General features: G+C 44.4%; 1 protein-coding gene across 1 annotated transcript in view; it reads right to left on the reverse strand.

The window, feature by feature from the left end:
- Nucleotides 1-701: 701 nt before the first annotated feature.
- Nucleotides 702-26,866, reverse strand: part of LOC138558672 (prostaglandin G/H synthase 2-like) — a 101,074-nt gene continuing 74,909 nt past the window's right edge. The window contains exon 11 of the mRNA XM_069642674.1: nucleotides 702-853. Within this exon, the coding sequence (XP_069498775.1) occupies nucleotides 702-853 (152 nt within the window). The remainder of the gene's footprint in view (nucleotides 854-26,866) is intronic.

Raw genomic sequence — 26,866 nt, forward strand, 5'->3', positions numbered from 1 at the left:
GGAATGTACCGCAGGGACAACCCCAGCAGACACTGCCACAAGTGGTTCTGGGCACTAATTCAGGTGGAGGAAACCCACAGGTATACAATGGACCGAACCTATATATGAAATAGGACGGCTCACAGGGAACTCTGATGTGTTCTATCCTATCAGTGACACCAGACCCTAACAGGGAACCAAGGGTAAATGTCACCATAGGGGGGAAAGAATATTCCTTCTTAGTTGACATGGGTGGAACGCACTCGTGCATACGAGAAGGCAAGTTCTCCTTGTCCGGCGAGGCAATAGATACCCAGAGTTTTACTGGAGCTCATAGCAGAGTTCTCTTTACTGATGCACTCCCAGTTTCCGTGGGAGAGTGCGACTTGAATGTACCTTTATTGTATTCTCGTCAGTCCCCAGTAAATATCATGGGTCAGGACTTGATGACAAAGTTGAATATGACCATCTCATTCACTGAGGATGGCATAGTGTGCTCCACCCCGGGAATGCATTATTCAAACATGTGCGAAATGATCAGAGCATACTCTGGACGTGCAGCTATGAGAGCTGTACCGCTGGAGCCAGAAGTATTCGCATATGGCGTACGAGTGCTTATGGCGGGATTACCAGGCCTCGCAGACAAAACTATGAGAACTCTGGATGAGTTTCTATTCAGGCCAAGAATACCCATGCACGAAGAGGAGGGACAAGTATTTCCCTTAATGATACACTCTGCCGCAGTGCGAGGCAAAGTGATATTGGTTGAGGGATGTGATGATGAGGGCAGACCTTGGTGTGCGATTATCGCCATCGAAGAAGGGTATCGAGTGACTGACGTCACGATGACGATCTGTTCGAAGAACGCCATGACCTAGAAAAGACACAGGTGGAAGTGAGTCTCATATTTTGGGTCAAAATGATCAGGCGGGACGTACCGCAGAGGATGATGTTAGCATTAGTACATCCAGAATACTTTGATAACGACATGGCCCTGGTGCTGGCCAAGGTATGGACTACAGGGCCCTATGACGTAGGTCTCCTGAAAGGGGCCGGCGAAGTAAAAATTAAACTGAAACCAGGGGCAATTCTGCCATGGGCACGACAGTATTCCATGTCCCGAGAAGCGGATGAAGGGATTGCAAAGACAATCTCTGCCATGATGGAGCAGAGCATCCTTGTGACGTCAGAATCACCTTGCACCTGGCGTCTAATCCAGGATTTACAAACTTTGAACGACATAGTCGAAGCCGAGTTCCCTCTAGTCCTGAATCCATCCACAATTTTCTGCAACATACCCACTGAGGCAAAATACTTCACGGTGATCGATTTGAAAATGCATTTTTCTCGATCCCACTACACCGTGATTCACAATACCTGACGTCATTTACCTTCAGGCAAATGCGCCTGAAAAGTACGAGGTTGCCACAGGGGTATTGCGAGTCTCCATCTATTTTCAACAGAGTCCTGCAAATGGACCTACGCAATATTGCGATGGACAGTGTTGTTTTGCAGTGTGTAGATGACATTCTAATCTACAGCATCACCGAAGAGCAATGCTGACACGACTCAGTCCAGCTATTGACTATATTGGATGAGAAAGGATACAAAGTAGACAAGGACAAGCTGCAGTACTGCCAACAGGAGGTGTTGTACATAGGGCAACTAATCTCACATGAGGGGAAAAATGGAACCCCAGAAAGGGCTGAGGCTATCATGCACACGGCTATGCCACGCACAATAAAGCAAATGCAAAGCTTCTGAGGCTTGTGCAATTATGTCAGAGCATGGGTCTTTGACTACAGCTCATATACCAAGCCCTTGTTACAGGCCCTTAAAAAGGGCCAGGCAACAAGAGAAGAAATTGAATAGAATGAAGAAATGGAGAAGGGGTTTCAGAACTCACAGGGGCAATTTGTGAGCCCCCAGTTCTCGGGATTCCTAATTATGCAGAGGAATTCTATCTGTTCTCTCATACTGATGGCCATTTTATGACAGCAGTGCTCGCGCCGCGAACCTCATTGGGATATGAACCCCTAGCATGTTACATCGGGAGTCTGGACCCGGTCATGAAGGACCACTTCCCATGCGAACAAAATTCAGCTGCCGCCGCGTTCGCCATTGAGAAGGCGTCATCCATTGTGATGGGGTGCTCCATGACATTATATGTTGAGCACTCACTATTCTCCATACTAGAGAAGCCAAAGGGCACGCTGACTTCGCAAAGAGCATCAGCCTACAAGGTGATTATCTCTAATCCATCGATCAAAATAGTGCGATGCAAAATGGTGAACCCTGCTATGTTTATAGCCGAGCCAGTCACAGAGGGAGAACCTGTGCATGACTGTGCAAACTATGAAGAATACTATGATGAGATCCCCAGGGTCAAGGAAAATGCCCTGCCAAATGGAGAGATCGTCTTTATTGACGGGTCATCAAGAATTGACCAAGATGACAGGCAAAGGTATACAGGCATGGGCGTAATCAAACACATGGCGAATGAAGAGTTCCGAGTACTTGTCAGTGCGCAAATACCATCTCACTATTCGGCACAGGCTGCAGAACTAGTGGCACTGATACTCGCCATCGAGAACCATGCAGACCAGGAAGTAACAGTGGACAGCGACTCCGCCTATGTGACGTCAACAGTGCATGCAGGATTAGCGCGCTGGAAGAGGAGGGGCTACCTCCGAGCAGACGGCACGCCAGTGCAACACGCAGCCTTGTTGGACAGGCTGATAAAAGCACTACAGCTCCCAGTCGGCATAGTGGTCGTAAAATGCGCCGCTCATACCAAACGGACAGATTTTGTGTCACATGGAAATCATGAAGCGGACACGGAAGCCAAACATATGGCATCCAAAACTGAAACAATCATGGACGTGGCGGTGGCAAGTACCCATGAACGAATGATGGTAGCACGAACCACTCCAAAAGCCTATAGCAATATGGGGCAATCTCAATTAATGGAGCTCCAGGGGGAGGCACCTCAGGAGGAGAAATATTTATGGAAGCGTCGAGGGTGTTCTTTAAACCCCTCTGACGGATTGTGGAGGCAAGACAGCACTGGTAAACCAGTAATGCCTGTCACCCTTCTAAAAGTAGCACTAGAACAGCTTCACTACCCCATTCATATGTCAAAAGAAAATCTTGCTGCAACGCTCGCGGAAGACTGGTTTATACCAAATTTAGCCGAGCATGTTGCATTCTTTATGGTAAACTACATTATCTGCCAGCAATTCACTTCTGGGCACACATTAAAAGTAGTGAGAGGAGTCATCCCCAGACCAAATGGACCTTTCCAGCACCTACCTATTGATTATGTCGATATGATTCAGGTGTGTAATGGGTACAGGTATCTACTTGTGGTGGTGTGTCCCTTCTCCAGATGGGTAGAAGCAGGCCCCTGTACACACCCTGACTCTGCCTGTGCTGCTAAATTCCTGGTGAGGGAGGTTTTCCTTAGATGGGGGGTGTGCGAGGTAATGAGATCTGATAATGTCTGTAAATGCAGTATTTGAGCAGATTAGCTTGTTGCTTGGTATAAAGCACAAATTCTTATATCACCCAGAGGGAAACGGGATATGTGAACGGATCAACGGCTTGCTTAAGGAAAGGATAGCCAAGTTGAAGCTCACATTAAGAAAGGGATGGATGCACTGCCTACCACTGGCATTGTATGCTCTTCGGAACCAGCCAGGCTCCGACCATCATCTAACGCTGCAGGAAATAGTCACGGGGAGAAGGATGAGGACCCCTCTTACCCCCCGAGACAGAGCTAGATGTGATGCCCAGTCAACTCGGGAGGTTCTGGGAGAGGAGATGAAGGCCTATCTAGATTGTCTCACATCCAGTTCCACCGTCATTTCAGGCCAGCTGCAGCGACAGCAGAAAAGAGACGACACAGCACAAACCACAACAGACAGTGCTGATCCCGGCGCAGCTCAGAGCCCATGCACGCCTTTTGTCTCCCCTGGAGATCGCGTCCTCGTGAAGAACTTCACAAGAAAACGATGGGACGAGCCGAGGTTTAATGGCCCGTTCATCGTAGAGGACTGCACCCTGTCAGCTGTCAAGCTCAAAGGCAGAAGAGCCTGGATCTTCATGAATGATATAAAACTCTTTATAGGAGAGAGCACTCCTACTACATCTACTGCCGAGGAATCCACAGACAACCGGGAAGGAGCGCAGCATGTGCAGACGAGATCTATGGCAAAGAAGACGGACCATGAGCAGACAAGTTAAAAGAATGAGGAGAAAAAAATATAAAAGTGAGACTTTCAAAACAAGACAGTTCTTCAAACCAAGTGAAAGGTGACAAAAGGACAATTAAATGAACATCCAATGTAGCCAACAAAAGAACTTTTTTGAAAATCTTGTCCACGCTGAACCTTTTCTATAGGCATAGAAAAGACAATAAGAAGCAAGCAAACACCCTGTGCAGCCAAAGGTGCAGGGTAAAAGAAGAAAATTGCGTACTCATATCAACAGAAGCGCTAATCGCATGAACATTGAAAGCCACACAAAGCATTTAAAACCTAAGACTCTGATAAGAAGTAAAAGTAAGATCAAGACTTTGTTCATGGACATATGGTTCATCCCAGCAGAAGTCTCAAGTGGGATGTGCTTACATATTTTCAGCTGGTAGCACTGTCCTACCCTTCACTTATAGGCAGAGAAGCCAGCGTTACTGAATTTATTCAAGACCCTGCAAACAAGAAAATAATCCGACAACTACTGACTGTAATAACAGAAACTTTCATTACACGACCTGAACACAGCGGAAAAGACACAGATGCTTCCACCACAAGTAATCATTGACGAGATCACATATACTTTGTTCTTCCGCGAAGAATGTCCAGGACTTATCGGGAGAACTACAGATACATTGACATTCATTAGAGATCCAAAAAACAATTACTTTCTCAACCGAGTGTGGTACAAGCTGAACCACGTGGTTGCAACTCACGCAGCAGGAAAGTGCAAAACTTGTTCGCATCAAAAGAAGGGACTGTGATTAGGACCCAGCAAACGAGGCAAATGTCCCTATCACCTGAGGATACACGGCTGGCACACAACGTTTTATTTCGATTAGTCACAAACTATCCGGAAATGGTGGGGAGACCTGCAGATGTTGACGTCCTCACCTTTCTTAGGAATCCGGCCAACACCCAACACATGGGCGCACTCCTCCAAGGCATCATGCTCCAGGTGGAGCTGTCCAATTTCCAGCGAGAATTCCTGAGGAGATTTCAGTGAAACTAGCCGACGAGGGACAGAACGAAGAAAAAAAAACAACTGATCACACTGCAAGAAAAGCCCTGTGACTTTAGAGCCAAGGAACCAGCACAAATGTCATTAACACCTGAAGACAGTCGTTATGCTTTTCGTGTTTTCTTTCATCTCATTTAAAACTTTCCAGAACTAGTGGGCAGAGCACGCAACATTGATGTGCCTGCCTTTCTTAGTGATCCAGCAAAAAATGCCCAATTGAACAGGCTCCTAAGAGCTATTGCATCACAACTCAGAAGCAACTATGGACTTCCACATCTAAGAAGAGCCTTAGAAGGGGGCGTTCCAACATAACCTTTTTCATCATCCCCAGCCGGGGACAAGGCAAGAAAATAAAAGACACAGTTCTTCATGCTTCCAATATAGGACAGATTGAAAAGAGCAGAAACAAGGATAACTATATCCGTTCTTATTTTTCTTGTTTTGTATTTTCTATTTGTTCATCATTATCGCGCAGGAGAATAAATGGGTGAGAGAGAGACTGTTCATCAACTCGACCTCGAACGACCAAGTGAAAGGAACAGAGACACGAACTTCACTGCCGTGTTTACCTTTTTTAACCTTTTTCTTATTTTTTCCTACCTTTTCATATGTTCACTTTTATTTTTATTTTTATTTTTATTTTTATTTTTTTAATATTTTATGTTGCGTGATTTATAGCGAATCCATCTTTTTATGGTGTCACTGAAAACATTGTCCTGCATATCCTCAGGGCCATGACGAGTTAAAAGAGTGTCCTGGGAATGCGGTTCCCACAACAAATGCAGATGAATGTGCTGTGCTGAAAACGGTAGTCTAACCTTTTTCCATAGTCTAGCAAAGGAACTGTACTCCATACTCAGAGACTATCATCATCACTCGCAAGAGGGGGAACATTGAACAGCACATGTCACTTTAGTATTTGCTGAACTTTGATTTGCTGAACTTTGAACAACGAGATCAGAACGAAGAAAGAAAGAAATAGTGGACTATGGACTTGATTGAAATGGGGGCCCAAAACAGTAACTTAGTCGTGCCACCAGCAGAAGGGCGCCACCGGTTTCCCAGGAGGAGATGCTGTAAACTGTCTTTTAAGGCCGTCATATGTATATGCATTGTGACTATTGTAGTATTTTTATCGTTAACTATTAGAACTGCATTTTTTATCGGTGCACAAAGTGTCCCAATGTCTGTGCATCCACCAAGTAATGAACATCTGGGGCCCACAAATGCACCCAGACCTTATATTGTCATCCCTGTTCCAAGAAAAACTGATGAAAAAGCAAACGATTTACAGTTGAATGTAATCAGCAGTAACACACATACACTTGAAGTAATGAATGGTGAGAAAGGCTGGAGACAGGGTCAGCACGGAATAAATGATAGCATAGCACTGTCCACGGCACGCACCCATACACTGAGTGCACACGAACAAGGGCAAGTGTCAATGGCTATGAAACCGCAGGCCAAACCAACTGAAAGAGAAATCACCTGTGGAACAAGCAGCTCCAGAAAGCAGGGAGCAACATGAGAAACCAAATCGAAGTGAAATAGCAAAATCACTCAATAGAACAGAGGAAGCAATGAAAGAACTCACTGAGAAAACACATGCGGAAGTTGAGTATGTGTTTCCACTCATACTTAGGGCAAAGAAGCTACAGGAGGAGCTGAGCAAGACAACCACCACAACTGTGATAGCGAGCACGCCAGCTCCAATGCCAGAAGTAACTACCGAGCCTACGACACAGCCACGTGTTGGAAGGATAATAAATCACATGCAGTGGGAGGAGGTCTACAAAAGAATGCAGGAGGGAAGGAAAAGAAGTGCAAAACCTCCCCCTATTACTGCAGGGCAGGAAATGAAACCTGCCCCTCCAAGGAGAACGCCCGAGAGTCTGCCTGAACGAAAGAGCAGTACAGACGCATTCAGAGACATAATGATAGCCAACCACAGAAAAACGCTAAGGATCAAGAGAAGTCCATATGAAACCGATGACGAGTTAAAAGACTACTTGGACAGCACGGCCCATCTTGGAAACAACATATGGTACCAGCACATGAAGGAAGTTGGACAAAGGCAATCAGAAGGAGAATGTTTCGTCTGTGCACTCCTGCCGTACAGCATGGGCAATTCCAAAATCTTTGTGGCTGTAGAAATAGATGTCCCCATAGCACACTGCCTTTCACATGTGGCAATGTGTAACACCAGAGGACAATTCATGGGGAGAGACGCCTCGTTGATATGGGCCAACGAAAAGGACTACCCTGATGAAAAACGGATATGTCCAGGACATCAAAACAAGAAATAGGGCGCACACCAAGAATCATGTGATTAGATATGAAAACCCTGACGGCAAGGGATCAGGAATAAGGTGGGAAATAAACTCAAGACTGAATGTCCAAGGGAAAACGGCAGAAGAAGCTCAAATATGGAAGAACCGAGGACACATGCAGATCTGGGGATCAGTAGTCTCCCCAGACAGATGGGAAGAAGGAGTAGTAATCTGCCGAGCTTGGATGGTCCTTGGAGCCTGCAAAGAAGCAATAGAGAACTCACAGAGACTATGCAGACCATTGTGGCCAAAATTGGTAAAGTTGTTGACATGGGTCGAAGACAGAGGAGAACCCTTCCAGATAGTACCGCTGGAAAACCCCAAACTGTGCTTTAGAAGTAATGGCACGAGGAAAATGGGGGAGAATCAAAGCTGCGGGCGAATATACAAAGCCCCAGGGATGTCGCAAGGGACTGCAGTCCTGATGGACCACTATTGGGCATGTGGATCCAAAGCATACATAAGGCTACCGAAGAACTTGGGAGGCATATGCACACTGGTGAACGTACACGTTCCAGCACTAGTGATTCCAAAAAATGAACTGAATTTGGACAGTTTCCCGAAAGCAGACGCTCACCTGAGGAAAAGGAGGTCTGTGGAACTAATGTCAAGGATGAAGAGAGAGAATTACTTCTCTGCCAAATCAGAGGATGCATTTTATGCCATTCCCTACGGACACAGGCTGTTCAGCCTAACCTTATCAGTATTTACAACAATACTCTTGCTGCATATCCAAGTTGGTACAAACACCAAGTGGTTGCAGATAACGCGATGGGAGTTACTGCAGACCATCAACACCACAATAAAAGGATTCAATGCAATCAAAGAAGAGCTGAGAGCAGTCAGACTGATGACCCTCCAGACAGATATGTGCTTGACATGATCACAGCAATGGATGGAGGTGTTTGTGCAAAAATTGGAGAATCATGTTGCACATTTATACCATCACACGATGAAGAAAATGGAACCCTCACAGAGGCCATAGACATGTTAACAACCCTGAAAAACCAGATGACCGATGAGACAGATGAAATGGACGACAACAGCTGGTTTGAGAACCTATTCTCATGGGTCCCGCAATGGATGGCAGATATATTCAAGTTCCTGGGAGCTTTGCTAGCAATGGTGCTGATAGGAGTCTGTGTTATCAAGATAACCATCACACAGTGCCAGAAAACAGCAAAGAAGGCCATTGGGATGAAAATTATGGTCGATGTCGAGCCAGGCTGGAAGCCCAGAGACCTGACAGATGAGGAGATAAAAGACTTTGTGAAGGCCAGTGAATTTGCACCAGAAGGAACAAAATTCACTTATCCCAAGAAACGAAGAAGGTACGAAGGCAAATGGATTTACTGCAGTCCAAATGGACAATGCCAGTTGATGACCTGGAACAAAGATGAGCATGTGAGAACAGCAGGAAGCTTGAAAGGGATGATAAAGATATGGACACCAAAATTGCAAACTTTCACGCCTTCTTATGTAAACCCAGGAGACGATGAGCAAGAAACTGAGGAATCAAAGAAACTGAATATAAAGGAGGAAGTAGGAGTGGTCGATGAACCGACCAGAGGTGGGAGTGTAGAGGCGGTCCCAGATATGACCCGCACCCCTGTCCCGCAGTGCGAGTTGCCAGTAAGGTACTCGCCATGGTACGTGGCGTAAAAGGAGCAAAACAACCAACAGAGAGCCGCACTGGGACTCTGCCCCTTGAACGTAAGGAGATCAATACCGGTTGAAGCAGCCATAACGCGACAACCCTGGGCAGCACGATACCCTATCAGACAGCCATACCAGCCACTGATACGGAATGAGGAATACCTGCACACGGTCCACGAGGAGACCCCTAAAGCCTTAATGGAAGGCCAATGAAAATAAACCAAGGGCCCGAGCAGCCCCGAGAACAAACAGACTTGGCTACTGAAAGCATGAATGCCAGTACTAGTAACCGCAAGGATAATGATAATGGATGCAGGGGAGAGACACTGTTAAAACATAAGAGAATGGTGCCATAAGGCAAGATGGAAGCAACCGCCCTGTTGAATGTGTGTAAATAAGCTTGAAATGCAAGAGGCTAAGAAATCGATACTGCTTTCAGTGCCTAGTAGAAGAGTAGAGCGGCAAGCGCCAACCATATATCTACCTCAATACTGCACAATATACACGTGCGACTCCATTTTGTGAAAGCAGAAATGTACCCAGGCGGCCAAAGGCCTGACAGGCCGAGTTTAGAAACCCAGCAAAGACCAGAGAAGGAGCGGAATCGAAACTCAACAAAGAGAGGCTTATGCCGGAGAGATCGAGGTCAACCAGAGAAGGAGAGGTGAGCATGAGCTCACGAGACTCCAACTAAAGAGAATCCCAGCCCGCGCGAGACGGTCAAGATAAGAGAGGCCCATGCAGGTGGCCAAGCGCACACAGAATTAAATGCACAAAAGGTTGGAAACTGAAGCAGATTCACGGTGAACCAACAGGTGACCAGACAGGCGCGAATATGTACCACTGCCTGATGTCATCCAGAACCAGAGGGTGCATAACTTTTCCTGATAAGAGACTACAGATCTGAGGCCATACCCAGCCAACTAATTGACACACAGCCCTAAAACACTGATTGATGGAAGGGAGGCAGGGTGAATCTTGGGACACTAGGCACCTGGGTGTCTACTCTAAAGCTGCTAATTAAAATGGAGATGTATGTTTAGGGGTGTAACTTGCCCAATCAAAAGGGCCCATGTAATCTAGGGTCCTATAGACACTGTAACCAATGAGACGTCGTACTTGTAGTGATGTCAATCACGTGTGGTGTAGCGGGAAGGGCGTAGACGCCCACCCGATAAGAGCTATCCAATCCACTAGCGTTATTTCCATATACAGATATAGCACCTATACTTAAGTTTCCTTTCCCAACCAATTGTATTGCATGATGATTTTTTTGTAGAATTAGACGTCAATGATGACGGAATTTGCCCATAAAAGAGGCTGTTGGACTAATGTTCGAGGAAGTCGGGGTGAGGCAGGTGATCGTGATGCTGCTGATTTCCATTCACTGATGTATGTATCATTAAACAGACTTCCCTTTGCCAATTTATTGAGTTCTGATTATTGGATCTTGCCGGAGTATTTGAATCCTGCACTCTGTCCTCGCCTGGTGCAGCTATCTTGTATAACTAGTTTTCGAGGGTGAGTGGTGACCAATGGGCCCGTCAGTAATTTCCTCTCCTCGTCAACACTGCCATCTTGGAACTGCTGCTTTCTCGTGTGCTTTGCCTTGCTCATAGTGTGCCCTCGTGCTCCGCCTCTTATCCATGTGGGGAAGTGTAATGGAAGTCAGGTGTGTGTAATGGTCAGTAATTGCCTGACCCTGCCTGACCATTGTATTGGGATATGTCAGGTATACGGCTTGGGTGTTAGTCCATTTTCTCTTGTAGTGGGCCATCCATGAGGAAGCGCTTGTGCAGGGAGAGGGGGGAGGGGCCTGAGCTCCTAAGCATCCTATCTGGCAGGATGGGGCAAAGGCGCTACAGGGAAGGGGATACTGCATCTCACCAACTGGTGTCCCACTCTCACTCCCTGAAGACCCCTCACCCAGATGATCCTCCTGCACTTGTCCACCCCCAGGAACTGGATCCAAAAGTGATAGTCCTGTCCTGGCCAACTGGATGACAGATCCCCGGGGACTAGCGGGTGAGACACCTTCAGGTTTCTCACAGGAAGCAAAGCGGAGATTACGACAAGGCTTAATGTTAGACAGAGGAGGAGAGATACAACAGTGCCTTATGGTGGATAGATTTGTGAACCAGGAGAACACATTTAAATCTGGCCCTGTTTTGCATTGTCAGCCATCCTGCCTAGTGGCGGTACGAGAGAGTAGGAGTGAAGTGAGGGAGTTCAAAGAGAGTCCTGGTAGCGAAGTTAATGAGTTAATGATTTTGTCGAGAGCACAAAAGGCATAGTTGGGGAAACCAAAGAGGATGCTTGCACCGTAGTCCAGTTTAGAGTAGACAAGAGTGGTTAAGGGATGCTTGGAGTTGTTGAAAGGAAGGAGGTGCCTGATTTTCCTAATATTTAGGAGGTTGAGGCGAGCTGCTGTTCCAGTTTTGGAGATAAAAGTAGAGAAGGTATGAGAAGGGTGACAAATGACGCAGAGGCTTCTAGCTGAAGAGTAGGGGAGAGTCTCAGGTAGGAACTTGATAGGCAGATGAAGAGATGAGAGAGAGCTTTTGGCCGGGAAGAAGAGCACCTCTATTTTGGTAGAGTTTAACATCAGAGAGTGCAAAGCCATTCAATATTTAATGGCAGAGACACAGTTGGAAATTTTGCTGGGGAAATCAGAGGAGATTTCAGGAAAAGAAAAGAAAATGTGGGTGTCATCACTGAAGAGTTGGTAAAAGAACCCAAAGGAGGAAATTAGTGCCCCAAGAGCAGAGATGGAGAGTGTAAAGAGGAGTTGACCAAACACAGAGCCTTGTGTAACACCAACAGTTAGAGGGGTGAGTTGAGAGGTTTTGTTGCTCCAGAAGACAGTACATTGGTAAGGTGCAAGGTAGGATTCAATCCAGGCAAGGGCTTGATTGCGAATCCCAAGAAGAGAGAGACTATTAAGCAGATCAGTGTGATCAACAGTGTCAAAGGCAGCAGACAGGTCAAGGAGAATTAAGATAGAGGATAAGTTGGAGTGCTTAGCAGAGGTGATGAAGTTGGACAACTTCATGAGAGCAGTTTCTGTGGAGTGACAGGAGCGGAAACGTGCTTGGAAGGGGGTTGTTGATGCCTAAGAAATTGGTAAGATGGTTGAACACAACCCGTTCGAGCCCTTTAGAATAGTGTGTAAGGAGAGACATGGGGTGAAAGTTTGCTGGTAGGTTCAGGTCAGCCCCTTGCTCTTTTAGGAACGGGATGGCCACGGCTGTTTGGAAAACAGAGTGAGAGCAAGCGAGGCAGAAGGACATGTTGAAGAGTTCAGCCATGTGAGACACTACTAAATGGGCAATAGGCTTAACTAGCTGAGGAACAAGAGGGTCTGATGGGGCACACAATGGGTTATCCTTTATCAGTAGAGATAGCGTCTCATCAGTATTAGTGTGACTAAAGTGGGACGTAGGGGCAGAGGATGATGGTAGAATAGGCAGAGTGTAAACTGTAGGAGGAAGGTCAGGAGTGAGTCTCTAATTTGTGACATTTCTGCAGAAAAGTATTCAGCTAGGTCAATAACTGTGAGATTGGAGTTGATAGACATAGACTTAGGAGGAGTGAGGAGTTAGTTTAGGGTGCTGTGTAGCTGGCATGGATGGTTGGAGTGAGAGTCAATGAGGGTTAAGTAGAATTCACTTTTCGCTCTATCAAGAGTGGACTTGAGAGTGTTCAGGGCAGAGAGGTAGAGTTGCAGGTCTTCATCCGAGTGGGTACACCTCCATTTACGCAGCAGGCAACACATTTGTGTGCAGAGAGAGGGTATGAATGAGGTGGCTTATGGCTGAGGATGCTTAGACTTAGTGGTAAAATTGTAAGCAGTGGGAAGTGAGAGAAGAATGAGTAGTAGGGATTGGAAGCTAAGAAGGCAGTGTTGGTGGGAGAGGCATTGGGTGTGAAGAAGAGGAGTGATAACTGTAGGTCAAAGAGAAAAGTGGAATGGCGGAAGGTTCACATTTCCTTTTAATAATAGGTGAAGCAGGTGGTGAGGAAAGGTCAGACAGTGAAAAGCAGATGGTGGTGGAAACAACTGAGTGATCAGATATGCATGGTGTGACAGTTGTATTAGTGGCTGACAGAGAGGTGGAGATGAATAAGAGATCCAAAGAGTTACCCCCTGCATGGGTAGGTAGGTTATGGATAGAGTGGAGAGTGTGGTCACTAAGAAAATACTGAAGTACAGATTTTGGAGACGTGGTTGGGCAGGGAACGCTAAGGTCTCCCAAGAGAATGAGATGATGTTTAGTGGAAAACGAATCAAGGAGTTGCCAAAGATCATCAAGAATGGTCCAGTGGGACCAGGAGGGAGATCGATGAAGATGATGTGAACTGAGAAAGGTAGAGCAATGGTAGACATGGTGAATTCAAAGGAGGTAGGAGAGGATGCAGCATTGGAGATTTGTGAGGCATTGAGGCGGGAAGAAAGTAGGTGTCTGATGCCTCCACTTCTGCCAGTCAGTCGAGGAGAGTCAATGAAAGATAGTTTGGGGTTGTGTAGGGCTTCCAGAGTGTCAGTGTCACAAGGAGAAATCCAGGTTTCAGTACTAGCAAGAAGGTCTAGGGGAGGAGAGTTGGAGTGAAAGTAGTCAGTGATGAAGGTCGTTTTGTTGCATTGAGGCTGAGCATTCCAGAGTGCAACGTTCAGTTGATGAGGTAAGGAAGAGTATAGAAGTCTCAGAGGAAGAGAGGTGAGGTGGATTGGTGTTTGAGGAGGTATGGTTAGCTTGTCGGTTTTGTTTGTTGGAAGGAGGTGGAAGAGGGATGGAGTAGTGGGAGTTTCCAGTTGTGAGATTTGTTTTTCTCAAAAAACATTTATTTAACATACTGTGGGTACAGAAGAAATAAGGGTGGCAGGCACAGTTCTGGGGATTCTGGCAACAATGGCTTATGTGACACAAATATAATACCTTGTAAAACAAGTCCCAGCTTCCACCCTCCACACCAACAACCATTCACCATCAGATCATAGGGGCTTCCAATAATGAAAAGTCCTGCAGCAAAGGAGGTCTGGAAACAATCGCAGGATAGTTCTCTGCGAAGTCAATAAATGGGCTCCAGAGATATATTTAGATAGGATAGGAGGAAGTTGTAGCATGATTGGTGAACGCGTACAGAGAGGTGAGCGGGAGGAACAGCAGGGGAGCAGAAGCAAATGCTTTATAGGTGAGTAGCACAGTGTGGAGAGGCAGTACAGTAATAAGGAAGCTAGGGCTACTCACAGGTGGAGGTGTATTCAAATAGTTGTTTTAGTGGAGTGTTGGAGTTTGATTTGAATGTTGTGTTTAAGCTGTATGAAGGGCATTTTTGTGGCAACCTTTGTCAAACAGGGGTTAACAGGGTACACCGAATGAAATATAGAAGGATATAGTAGCATCTCTTAGCTATGCCTTCCCTTTGCTCTGGACACCCGGGTGAATGGATGCCCAAAGCACTGTGCTTATATACACAAAGTAACCTCAAAGTTACTTTGTCATCACGGGGGCAGTCCCTAGACTGATCTTTTGGGTCTCCTGACCTCTGCAGGCAGCCTCAGGCGAATGGAAACTGGTGTTGGTGCGAGCTCTGTGTTGCTCCCAGCCCAGCTCAAGCCCATTTCGGAAAAGGAAAGACCTTTCAAAAATGGCAGTTTTAGGGTCAGAGGTCACTGGCCGTCCCTAGATTTATACTGGATGCTTCTCTTGGGTCTCCTGAACTCTGCAGGCAGCCTCAGGCAGATGGAGTTAAGTTAGGAAGTAAAAGAAAATTCCTGCAATTTGACAGGAGAAGAGAAATAGGACAGAAATTAGAAGGGACAATCGGATCAAATGACAGGTACTTGAGAAGTGGAGCAAGCATAGCTGATTAAGGGGCACCCAGAACTATACCTTCTTGCACAGAGGCATCAAGAAGAGTTGTCAGAGATGGGACAATAATGTCATGCACTGTTTAAAAGACAGTAACCATAATGGGATTAGATGGTGTATTAAAGAGACTTTTTCTTTACATCTTAGCGATGGATGGATAGAGAACACTTAACTTGTGTTTCCAACACCAATAGCCATTTATTTGTAACAGTGCTACTCATTTGTTATTTTCACTAAATATACATTTTTCAGAAATATTAAATGTATGTATGACCAACAATTACCTTATTAGACGTTGATTATTCTTCTGCCACCACATTCAAAAATGGCTGCTTGCTTCACCATCTGCTAACTTAGTCAATGTTCAGTACCTACAATATATCAAAAACAAATACATAGATAAAGGCGCCAGCATTGTAAGAAATACTAGTCCTATGCAGTTTCTGAAGATAAGAATAAACCCCTCTTGGGTTCGTCAATATTAATTAGCACACAATAAATGAATTCAAACTAAATAATATGTATACTACCATAACAGCACATTATCATTCTGAATTTATTTTTACATGATAGCAAAAGGCCTCCAGAAACTGTTGCTCAAACAAAATATATAAAAATAGGGCATGAAAGAAAGCTAAAGACGCATTTTTGGAATATAATTGTTAACAGAGGTAAGAAGGTGCCAGTAACAGGGACAGACATCAACTTATTAGAGTGAACAAGGTCCAGAAATATGACCACATATAAAAATTCATTATTTTTAGAAACACAATTTAAAAAAATCTAGAAAACAAGAAACATGGGCAATACAACTGCAAAGCAATTGCTTAATACTACTTACAATGAGTGGCCGGCCAGCACCTGCCAACTCCATATTCCACCATTAGCTGCACTCATTGAATGATACAATACATAGAGCCTATGGTTAACATAGAGATCACTTGATTACATCTGAAGAATTACAAATATCACACAATGAGAGCATTTTGTGAACAACAATATGATAGCAACAATAATACTGGTCGGACGAAATACATGTTTAACAATCCTTTTCGTTCTCAGAATCCCTGCAGGAATCTAACAGAAATGTCAGCTCTTTTTTTTCTCCTCACAGAAACGAAAGAATTTAGCATTTACAATGAAAAATAATGTTCACCTAATTGACAGTTTGTGAACCCCATAAGTGGCTACTGTATTGTATAGAAGTCAATGCCATGTTTACCTGTTTCTGCCTTGAACAAGTTTGCAGTAGTGAAACAAGTTTCCTCTAGGAAAGAAAGTTTTGAATCTCACGATTCAATTAGTCAAGCATGAAAATATTTAGTTTGTATTTCATAGGCATAAAGGGCTTTTTGAAGGTGTCTCAAACAATTTTACAACAGACGATATGGAGGGAAGTTTGTATCTTTACATTTCAATTGGCCAGGCATGAAACCTTTTTCTTTTTCCCTCAACAGCATTAAATTGAGGCTGGTGCAAATCCCAGCACAAGATTTTTTTTTCTAATTTAATGTAATATAAGCACAAGTGGATCTTGGGTCTTCCAGCAGGCCAGTAGAGCAATAATTATAGTAATAAGTAAAGCGTGATAGACATTTTCAGCAAGAAATATTCTTTCCCCCGATATACAGTTGCTACAAACGTCTGTGAAAAACATAAACCTAAGAGATTAGAGCTATTTACCAGCAAAACAGAGACAAATACACTTTTGGCGAAATACACTTTTGCTGAATTTATGGTTTTCGTATTTTCTACCACTTTTCCCCCCACATAAGTGCAGCTGGTAAGCTGGGGTAAGGTATATAGAAGGGGGAGTTGGTAGAAGAGGGTGGTGCGGGGGCCTCTCATGGTGGTGTGGTGGGGGCACTACCCTCCCACCCCCACCTGAGTGGTAAAAAAGTGATACAAATCAGCAAAATAAAATTGGCAAAAGGGTATTTTGGAGAAAGAAAAGCTGTGAGATTCACCCCTCAGGGCAGTACCAGTGATGGAATCAGAAGCAAAGAACCCCCTAAAAAGAACCTTAAGAGGAACATATTATCGACTGGAAAAAGTATTCAAAAATTACTAAATGCATTTGCAGAAACTACTATGCAGAAGTATTTAGAGCAAGACAGTATTGCCAGGGGATAAAGACTTTGGGTCTGATTCCAAGATTACTGCAGTGCTAAACCATCTGTCATTCTTCAGTACTGAATGCTTTATCCCCTCCATCAAATTGAGAGTGTCAGAAGTGAAGCCCTTCATTTCTGGCTGATGGTGTGCGGAGAGGAAGGACTACGTCCACACAAAAGCATGACCTCATGTTGTACTTAGCACATGCAGTAATAACCACATACAATAGTTACAAATTCCCATGGAGCCATATGGGACTCCAAAATGGGAAATAATTGAAGAATCCACATGATTCAGAATCAAACATGTGGAGTGTTCAAATGGCAACATGCTTACCTCATGCGCTAACATCAATGCCGCCAAACTCACGATCAGGCCCTATGTGTTTTCCCAATTTGTTTTTTTAAGACTTTCAATAGGGTACTTCCAATATAAATAAGTCAAATATAAGCACATGCAGTTTGTACATACATTTTCGAGTACTCGGTCCTGTAGTCTCTAAAACAATGTAAGAAATATATTGTGCAGCAACCATACATCAGTTCATGACCTTACAGAGTGATTTCATCCAAACAATATTTCTAAGTAGTCAGCATTCCACTTTAAAACGACTTAATATGTGTGTGCTTAATTCATTTATAGGGTTATGTATCTGGGGGGGAAGCATAATTCATGTATCAAATTTCCCCCAAAAAGTGTGCTTTCAGTCACTTCATCTGAATCCCTCCTGTGCTGCAGGAACCCTATTTCGATTATTGCCCAACCTTTCATTTCAGCATGCCAGTGCTGTGGTGGACCAATACTGACAATAGTGGGGGCAATTACCAATATTCACCTCTTCGCTAATAGACTTTTAGCTCTGGCCAGTCCCAATTGTACAAATCTAAGCAGCCAGTTTTTTTTGTTTTATGAATCCCAAAAAACATGTTTCTGAGTTGTTAAATTTTCTCTTTTTAGTTGCCGTCTCCAACATCTCAGTAACACTATTTCAAAATGTGCAAAATGTAGGACATGTCATGTTATGTTATGTTACGTTACTTTGCATTTATATAGCGCCTTATGTACCATTGGTATGGTCTCAAGGCGCTGGTAGGTTGAACGCCCTCGGGAACTGAAGTTCAAGTCAGTAGAGAGAATAGAGAGAGTCATAAAGGTGCGTGTGAGCACCGGATATGTGTGCAGCTGGTGTGATATTCGTGTGATAGCTGCTTCTTAGCGGTAGGTCTGGTGGTTGAGAGATCAAGAGTATGTGTTAGTTCTGGCAGGTTGTTATCCAGACCGATTCCGGCTGCGTTAGGCCTGAGGAGAACGCCTAGGCTGGAGGGTGTGTTACCAGCAGTGTTTAGTTAGGTTGATGGGGAGTATGAGGCAAATGATGGTATGAGAACAGCTATACCGAATGGGGTCATAGTATCACTGTGTTCTAGTTGAGTGGTGGTGTAAAGAAGAGAGTAAGCGTGGAGATGTGATATGGTGGTTTACCTTAGGTGCTTGAGATCGAGCCCACTCCAATAGTTCCATGTACTCCGACTGTTCCATGCATTACGACCGTTCCATGTACTCCAAGCCATTCCATGCTCACCAAGCCGTTCCATGCACTCTATTTTATGCACTCCAACCATTTTGTGCACCTCAACCATTTTATGCACTTCATATCGTTCCATGCACTCTATCATTTTTGTACAGTGTCCATTCCGTGCTCTCTATCTGTTCCATGCATTCCATCTGTTGCATGAACTTGCTCAGTTCTATGCACACTATCAGTTCGATCAGTTCTATGTGTTCCTTCTGATCGGTGCACTTCGTCCGATCTATGTATGTCATCCCTTCACCATCCGGTCTGCTCCTTTCATTCGTTCTACCCACCTTATCCTTTCTCCATGCATCATCCATCCACATACGTGATCTTCACCCATTCCATCCACTACACCCGTTCCATCCACATCACCGTTCCAACCATATCACCGTTGCAACCACATCACCCGTTCCAACCACATCACCCGTTCATCCACCTACTTCATCCATTCTACCATTTCACCCGTTTCATCCACACTTTTCGTTTTACCTACTACACCTGTTCCACCCACTTTACCCGTTCCATCCACATACTTCACCCGTTCCATCCACATACTTCATGCGTTCCATCCACATATTTCATCCGTTCCACCCAGTTCATCCAATCCAACCAGTTCATCCGTTCCACCCAGTTCATCCGTTCCACCCACATACTTCACCCGTTCCAACCCCATACTTCCTCCGTTCCAAACACATTTTTCACTTGATCCATCCCCTTCACCAGTTCCATCCACATACTTCACCCGTTCCATTCAGCATACTTGACCCATTTTGTCCACATACTTCACCCGTTCCTTCCACATACTTTACCCGTCTCGTCCATATACATCACCCGTTCTTCCAGATCGATCCTCAGTTCCTACCACCCACGTCACCCATTTCTTCCACCTACTACACCCGTTTCTTCCAACCACTTCACCCATTTGCTCCACACTCTACACCCGCTCCGCACTCTACACCCGCTTTGCACCTGCACCATACCCTACATCCACTCAACACCCTACATCGGCTCACCACCACCATGCACTCATCCACTCCACGCACTCATCCGCTCTATGCACTCATCCGCTCTACGCACTCATCCGCTCTACGCGCTTCATCCACTCCACCGACTTCATCCGCTCCACTCACTTCGTTCATTCATCCTGCATTATCGGTTCAGCCCATGTCACTTGTCGCACGCACTCGATCCGTTCCGTGCTCTCCATCTGTCCCAGGCACTACACCCGTCTCATGTACTCGAATCGTCTATTCTGTTCGTTCAGTTTATACCATGCACTCTTACATTAAATGCCATCTCTCTGTGCACTCATCCGTCTCCTGTATTCATCTTTCCATCCTCTTCACTTTATTCCTTTCGTCCATTTTGTTCCTTTCGTCCATTGCAATCATTTCATCCATTTCATTAATTTCAACCTCTTTACATCTATCATACAATTTATGCTTTTTATCCACTTCACTGCTTTGATCCACTTTACTCATTCTATTCTGTTTGTCCTTTTTAGTTTACATTAGAGGTTATTCGTTTTCGATTTCTCGCTTGGATCTTGAAGTTGTATTGTTATTTGTTTTATTGTTTTTTATGATCTAGTAGTTTGGGTTAGTTGAATTGCTATTATCCATTTTATTCCTCTCGTCCACATTGATCCTCTTGTCCATTACATTTATTTCATCCATTTAATTAATTTCAGCCACTTTACTGCTCTCGTACAACTTATTCTTTTTATCCACCTCACAGGTTTGATCCTTTTTACCCATTCTATTTTGTTTGTCCTTTTTAGCTAACCTTAGAGGTTATTAGTTTTCGATTTCTAGCTCGGATCATGATGCTGCATCACTATTTATGATCTAGCATTTGGGCAAAAGTCACTGAGATGCTGTTATCCAGTTTGAGTTAGTTTGAGTTTGGGGTCGGTTTTAGGGGAAGAGACAAGTTTTCAGTAATTTGCGGAAAGACATGAGGTCTTCAGTGAGTCAGATGTAGGAGTGCATTCCACAGCGTGGGGGCCAATGCTGAGAATGATGATCTGCCTAACCTGACTGAGCTTGTTTTTGGTATGACTAGGAGGCCGGCTAAGCTTGATCTTAGAGTATGTGCAGGGTGATAGAGTTTTCGTTTATCTTGAAGATTTAAAGTATGTTTAAATTATTTCTTTAACAACCAAGGGTTAACTATTAGTTCCCTTTACAAATTGCATTAATCTAACAATTGATTTACTACTTTAGAGGAGGCAAGCAGTTGTATTGATCGGGACTCCCTCAGGTCAATACCCAAGTCACAATATAGAGTCCCCTTTGGAGCATATATGAGATGACAATAGAACGTTAAGATCTTCCATTCGAATGTACATCTTAGTGATGGCAAGCCCAGCTCCCTTTGCAGAGCAACAATTGGGAGACAGTTTAGTAAATTAAGAGCCGGCTTCCACATAAGCGCCACTACTCGATGCCAGTCCATTTCAGAGTGCAGCCGAAAATTCTGTTCCATACATTATTGTTGGCACTACCTTGGACTGTAAAAACTGAACATTGGGACAAACGAAAACCTGCAAAATATATTTTTTTCATTTGAATTGCAATTCTTTTCAGCTTTCACATTTATTCTGGACCATGCATTTCTCTTGTTAGGTGTTGCATACAACTCAAATCCCAGGTAAACCAGGTTCGTTCTTGGTATCCGTTTCATTTTGTAACAACCATCTCAAACCTATCGGTTTCAGAGCACACTTTGAGAACCTTAAAGCATTACTTTTTAAACAATTTCAATATTTAAGCAAGCATATTTTTCCAACGCAGCAGCTAATATCTGCAATCTAATCTAGGTCCTGTCTATCAGGAGTACGTCATCCGCATATGTTAAATATGTTAGCCTTATATCACCCAACCTCACTGGGGCAAAATGTACTGTATTCAGATACTTCCCCAAATCCGATAGAAACGAGTTGAACAGGCAGGGGGCCAACACACATCCATGTCTCTGGCTTCTCCAAGTGGAGAATTCCCACTCACAGACCTTTTTGTTCACCCGCACAACAGTCTGTTGTGACCCTAAGTGGGGTCTACAGGTCAAAGGATACGCTGGAGGCCAGGAGTACTTCTTGTTTCTTTAATCAGGTGTCATCAGGAGATTCTTCAGCAGTTACAGGATCAGAGCTGAGCCCACTGGCTCCCACCACCCAGGCTACATAATCTCAACTGTCATCATCAATTGTAGAAGTGGGCTTCAGTGCTATGACACTTTGGGCATTCCCTGCGATTTGAGGAGCCTATGTTCTTGCTGGTGTTCAGTGTAACATACATTCTATGCTCCAGAGTAAGCGGAATCTGTTTCAAACAGTAGTATTCTGAGGTGTAGTTCTTAGAGAGTTGCATGCTTTCCCCGCTCTGGGCATCATTTCACTCTTTGCCAAGGTTGGTCTGCCATTTCATACTACATCGAAGCTGGGGAGCCTGCAAAAGATTCTGATTGCTCTACAGGAAATCCAGTCCAACACACTCAAGCAGCTTTAGACGACTACACAAACTCCAAGGCCCTTTCAGAATTCACATCATATAGATCCTTCATTTCCCTGAATGAATAGTAAGTACCTGATGTCAGAACTGCTGGGACTGGGGGCTGTAGCTCCTGAGATTCTATCAGGGACTACAACCAAAAGATCAGGGGCTATAGCCCTCTTAGCCCCCCCCCTAGCAACGTCCCTGCCTCCCGCACATATATCCATCGTCACTGAGCACCCAACACCCATCCACGTACTGGGATCTGTCTGCCTCATTGATCTAATAAATTCCACAAAGGATCAGATTGAGAAGTTCTTCAAATAAGTCACTGGCCCATTTCTCTTGATACAAACATCATTCCAAATCTTTATGTCACGCTTTATCAAACATGGCATATCAGATTATAAGTGAACAATCCCTTCCATTAAATACTGCCAGCATCAATCATTATTCACTCTTCAAATGAAGACTTTCCCTCTAATAATTTCAGGTGAGACCCACTGTGCTATAAACTGCAGGTACATTGCATATTAATAGTAACATATTTATGGAACATTTACCCCCCCCCCCTCTTAACAATTTCGATATTTCGTTGACAATGCCATTTTGTGCTTCCCATGCCCCCACATCATCATGTTCAGCAGCGACTCAATATTCGCAAACTTATCTGCCAGAACCTACACTGAAGCTCCTGCAAAAGACAGCACACCAGCATAGATAATGGGAGTTTGGACTAGAATGGCAGAGGTCTGTGTAGTCCTTCCACTGTGTCCCCAACAGTCACCCAAACCTGATCATCTGGCTCATGATATGTAGGAATATGTAGGAAAGTTTCTTAATCACCCACATCAGTGGAAACTGGTGCAGCTCAGACTCTGGTATTTCCTGCAACTTACCCAAATCGTAAAGGCACAATTTGCCCCTAATAATGCACAGAAGAGCAGAGTGCCCAAAGTTCTCCCTTAAACTCAGTAACATGGGGACACTTTGCACTGGATCTCTCAGGAAAAGCAACAAATCATTTGCAAATAATGCTTCAATATGCTTGCTGTGTCCTACTTTAATGCCCTAACCTGCTAGTTCCTTCCATAACATGTTAGATAATGGTTCCTTAAACAATGCAGACAGTAATGGAAGCCTTCTTGTTGTATCCACCTTCGAATTTCCCAGTTCTCTGCTATCACTAGTCTCCTATAATTGGCCTAGCAGTCAGTTCGGTATATAGCAGACTCACCCATCTAATTAACTTGGTTGCACAAGGCACTGCTGACATTGTGGGAAAAAGAAGTTCCCATTGTACCAAGTCAAACGTTTTTTCTGTGTATAATGACGCCATGACATAGTGTCATTGCTATCCCTGACTCCTTGATTCACACGTGTGACTTCCCTGGGATTATTAATAAAGCCACACAGATCTCTATGTATATGTGTTATCATGTGTGATGCTGGAAATGCGTTTAGAGGGAAGGGGCCTTGTCGTCCTTGTCCTACCAATTCTCTGTTGCTGTTTTCTTTGTGGTTTCTACACTGGAGCTCAGTTCTCTTGGTAATCACTTTTTACTCGCTGTATATTGCATTAAACTTTACAAATAAAATACTTGACACAGGCCCATCCGAACTGGACATTGTGGGGAAAATGTGTTAAACGTTTCATAACCTATTAACAAAACAAACAAAAATCTGTTCTCACCCTACTCCCATTCCTTTTCCCAAAGAGAAAAATTTGCTTCCATTGAACAAACAGCACGAAAAACTCTGGAACGAATTGCTCCCAACTTGGGCACAAAGCGATGTAAATGTACCTTTTGTTGGTTTGGGGTAACACAGTGCAGTAGTTTTTAAATAATTCGATGGAGAAGGGGGTGTCCCTGGTCACATAATATCTTCCATGGTGCATGGCAGCAGTGTGACTTTTCAGAACTGAACTGAAAAGCTGCATTTATTGTTTCTCTCGATGCTAGCGATTCCAGCGGTAATTCTAAGGGAAGCTGAAAGAGAATACTTTTATTTGGAAGGGGGAATAGCTTGGTTTCACATTAGGATATAGGTGGGGAGGGAAAAAGTACATGTGTAGTCGGAGAGTTTGTGGTGGGATGGGGAGCCTAGCTGTGGCAGAATGTTTTCGTCTTACTGGGGGAATTACTCAGGAATCTCGCGGGAGGCTCAAGGTAGCGTCAGATGCCTTACTTGGAAAAGATAATGCATCACACCAATCGGAGAGTGAAAGAGAGCTATGGGAGAAGGTCAGGGATGACATAGACAAGGGAGGGGATTGGAGGGACCAACAAATGAGAAGGACACATGGTGAGTGCCCGGCGGGACAGGGAAGATTTTTCCAAGCATTGTGCGGTTACCACGGACATCAGCAGGTGGGGAAGTTACACAGGAATTGGCATAATCGGAATAACCATGGGACTGATTTCAGGGATACATTTCTGCTGGAATAAAGGATGCCATTGATGGAGTGGTGCGTTGTGAGTGTGATATATTATTGTGAAGAAAAAAGAAGGGAAGTACGCGGGGATTAACCAGTTTCCTATGGGCATGTGGGGCTTTGCCGTAGTGTGTTTAATCAGCACAAAGGCGCGATTTAAAAAAGGTATTTGCTACAATATGTATAGTGGTCCCAAAGGCCACCGGCTATGGCCCTCTGTCTTCTTTAATGTTTGGGAAACATGGTGAGTGGGCACGGCCATGAACGTAGACCATGGCTGGTGAGCTGTAGGTAGACACGAGAGTGGGGGTATGGACCTCAGCCGGTATGCTGGGGCCACTGACGAGGGCCAAAGGGGATGGCCAGAGGCCTTCCCTCTTTTTAAATCAGTGATGCGAAGGCCATGATTAGTGAACCCAAAATAAATATATAGTATAACTGATCCAGTTTTCAAATTCATTGAAGAAACGTTAGCATCCTTAACTGTTGCAAAACCCACAAGCACATACATGATATCGCCAAAGGGATTCACACTGACATATAAAAGTGACATCATGGGGCCATCAACGAGGGGACGCTGAGTTAAGATGCCCACAACTTTCCACACCAGCAGAATTGCAAGGGTTTTGTTGTGATAAACCAGATCACCTTAACTCTCTCTTATATACATTTGTTTAGATATATTTGTTAGTCCCACTGAATATGCAGTGCCTAGTGGCAGCCCTATTTTCACACCTCTTTTAAAACCTGATTGCTGACTTCTTTAATTGCTTTTACCATGGATCCCAGATGCCTTTTTGTTGATTTAACTTCCTCTCTGAGGGAGTATTTTATTGGACATTTGTCTGTCACTTGATTTCCAGAAGTGTGTTCTGAAATCCCTGTGCGGAAGCGGGCACTGCCAAAAGGCCTATGCTTTGTTCTGTTGAGTCCGTCTCAAAATGGGCCGTTGGTATGTGTGCCAGCAAGCTGTGATGTGGGCAATCGCATTCCATCAACACAATACAATGACAACTGAACACAGAGGGCTCCACAAAATGTAGAACAAGGCAGGGCACAGGTCAATATGTAGCTTCACCGGATCTGCCTCAAAACATCGGACATTTTACTGCGAGTCCCAGAACATCGAATAGTTTTTTTTTTTCTTTTAACCCATTTCCGTGCCAATATATGCAGGGTTAGACCCCCTGGAGCCCCCGACCCATGCATCCTGTCACCTTAATTTAGACCTCAACCCCACCTTCCATCTGTAATTTTGGCAAAATTTGGTGTTAGAAAACCCCATGTTCTGGGATTCTCAGTAAAATGGTTCGATGTTTTGGTACGATAGCGCTTCACCTCAGTTATGGCACTGCTTAACCTTAGAATAGGACACTATGCCAAAGCCTCGATACAGCACTGGCAAAACACATGTCAGCAGTATGGCTGTGCTTAAAATAAAGAATGCTTTGTGCAGGCACTAAATATGGGGCGTCTGGTGATTTTATTTTTGGAACTGCGCAATTCCATGCCCCTGCCCCTTTTGCATTATGTTGAATGAAAGCTTTTTTGTGAACCATGAAGTTAGAATTTTGCACTTTGATCAGGAGTTTCTAACATTTTTTTTTTTTTACAAAAGAGTAAAATCCCGCTTCATTCCCAGAAAAGAGGCCCTGAAAATCATGTAATGCAAAGTTTCTTAGGTGAGGCCAAACTCTTGAGGTCATGGACAGACACAGAACACCGGAAGCACACAGGGAATTTGGAAACGTTAGTGCTGCTCGAACGAAGGGTGGCAAGAACGAAAGGCGCTCTATCTGGGGAGGGGGCAGGCACGTGAAATGAAGTGCTGCTGTGTGACATGTACACAGAAGACGTTCCAGGACCTTTCTCCATCTTGCTGATGGGAGATGAGGATGGGTCAAAGCCGATGCTAAAAACACGAGAAAGCGCCAAGAACGCACAGCGCTCCAAGTTACACCGCATCTCCGAGTGGCCCCAAAACACCGCAGCCTTCTAGACAAGAGAATACTATCTGGGGTTTTTAATATATTTCACCTTATGCTGTATTCCTCTTGCTTATAAGTGCTACAATATTATCAGATAAAAGCAACGACAGTCTCCACAGGGCAGACAAACACACAACACCATAT

The sequence above is a fragment of the Ambystoma mexicanum genome, chromosome 1q, assembly GCF_040938575.1.
Source record: "Ambystoma mexicanum isolate Mex_15411 chromosome 1q, UKY_AmexF1_1, whole genome shotgun sequence".
Taxonomy (NCBI): domain Eukaryota; kingdom Metazoa; phylum Chordata; class Amphibia; order Caudata; family Ambystomatidae; genus Ambystoma; species Ambystoma mexicanum.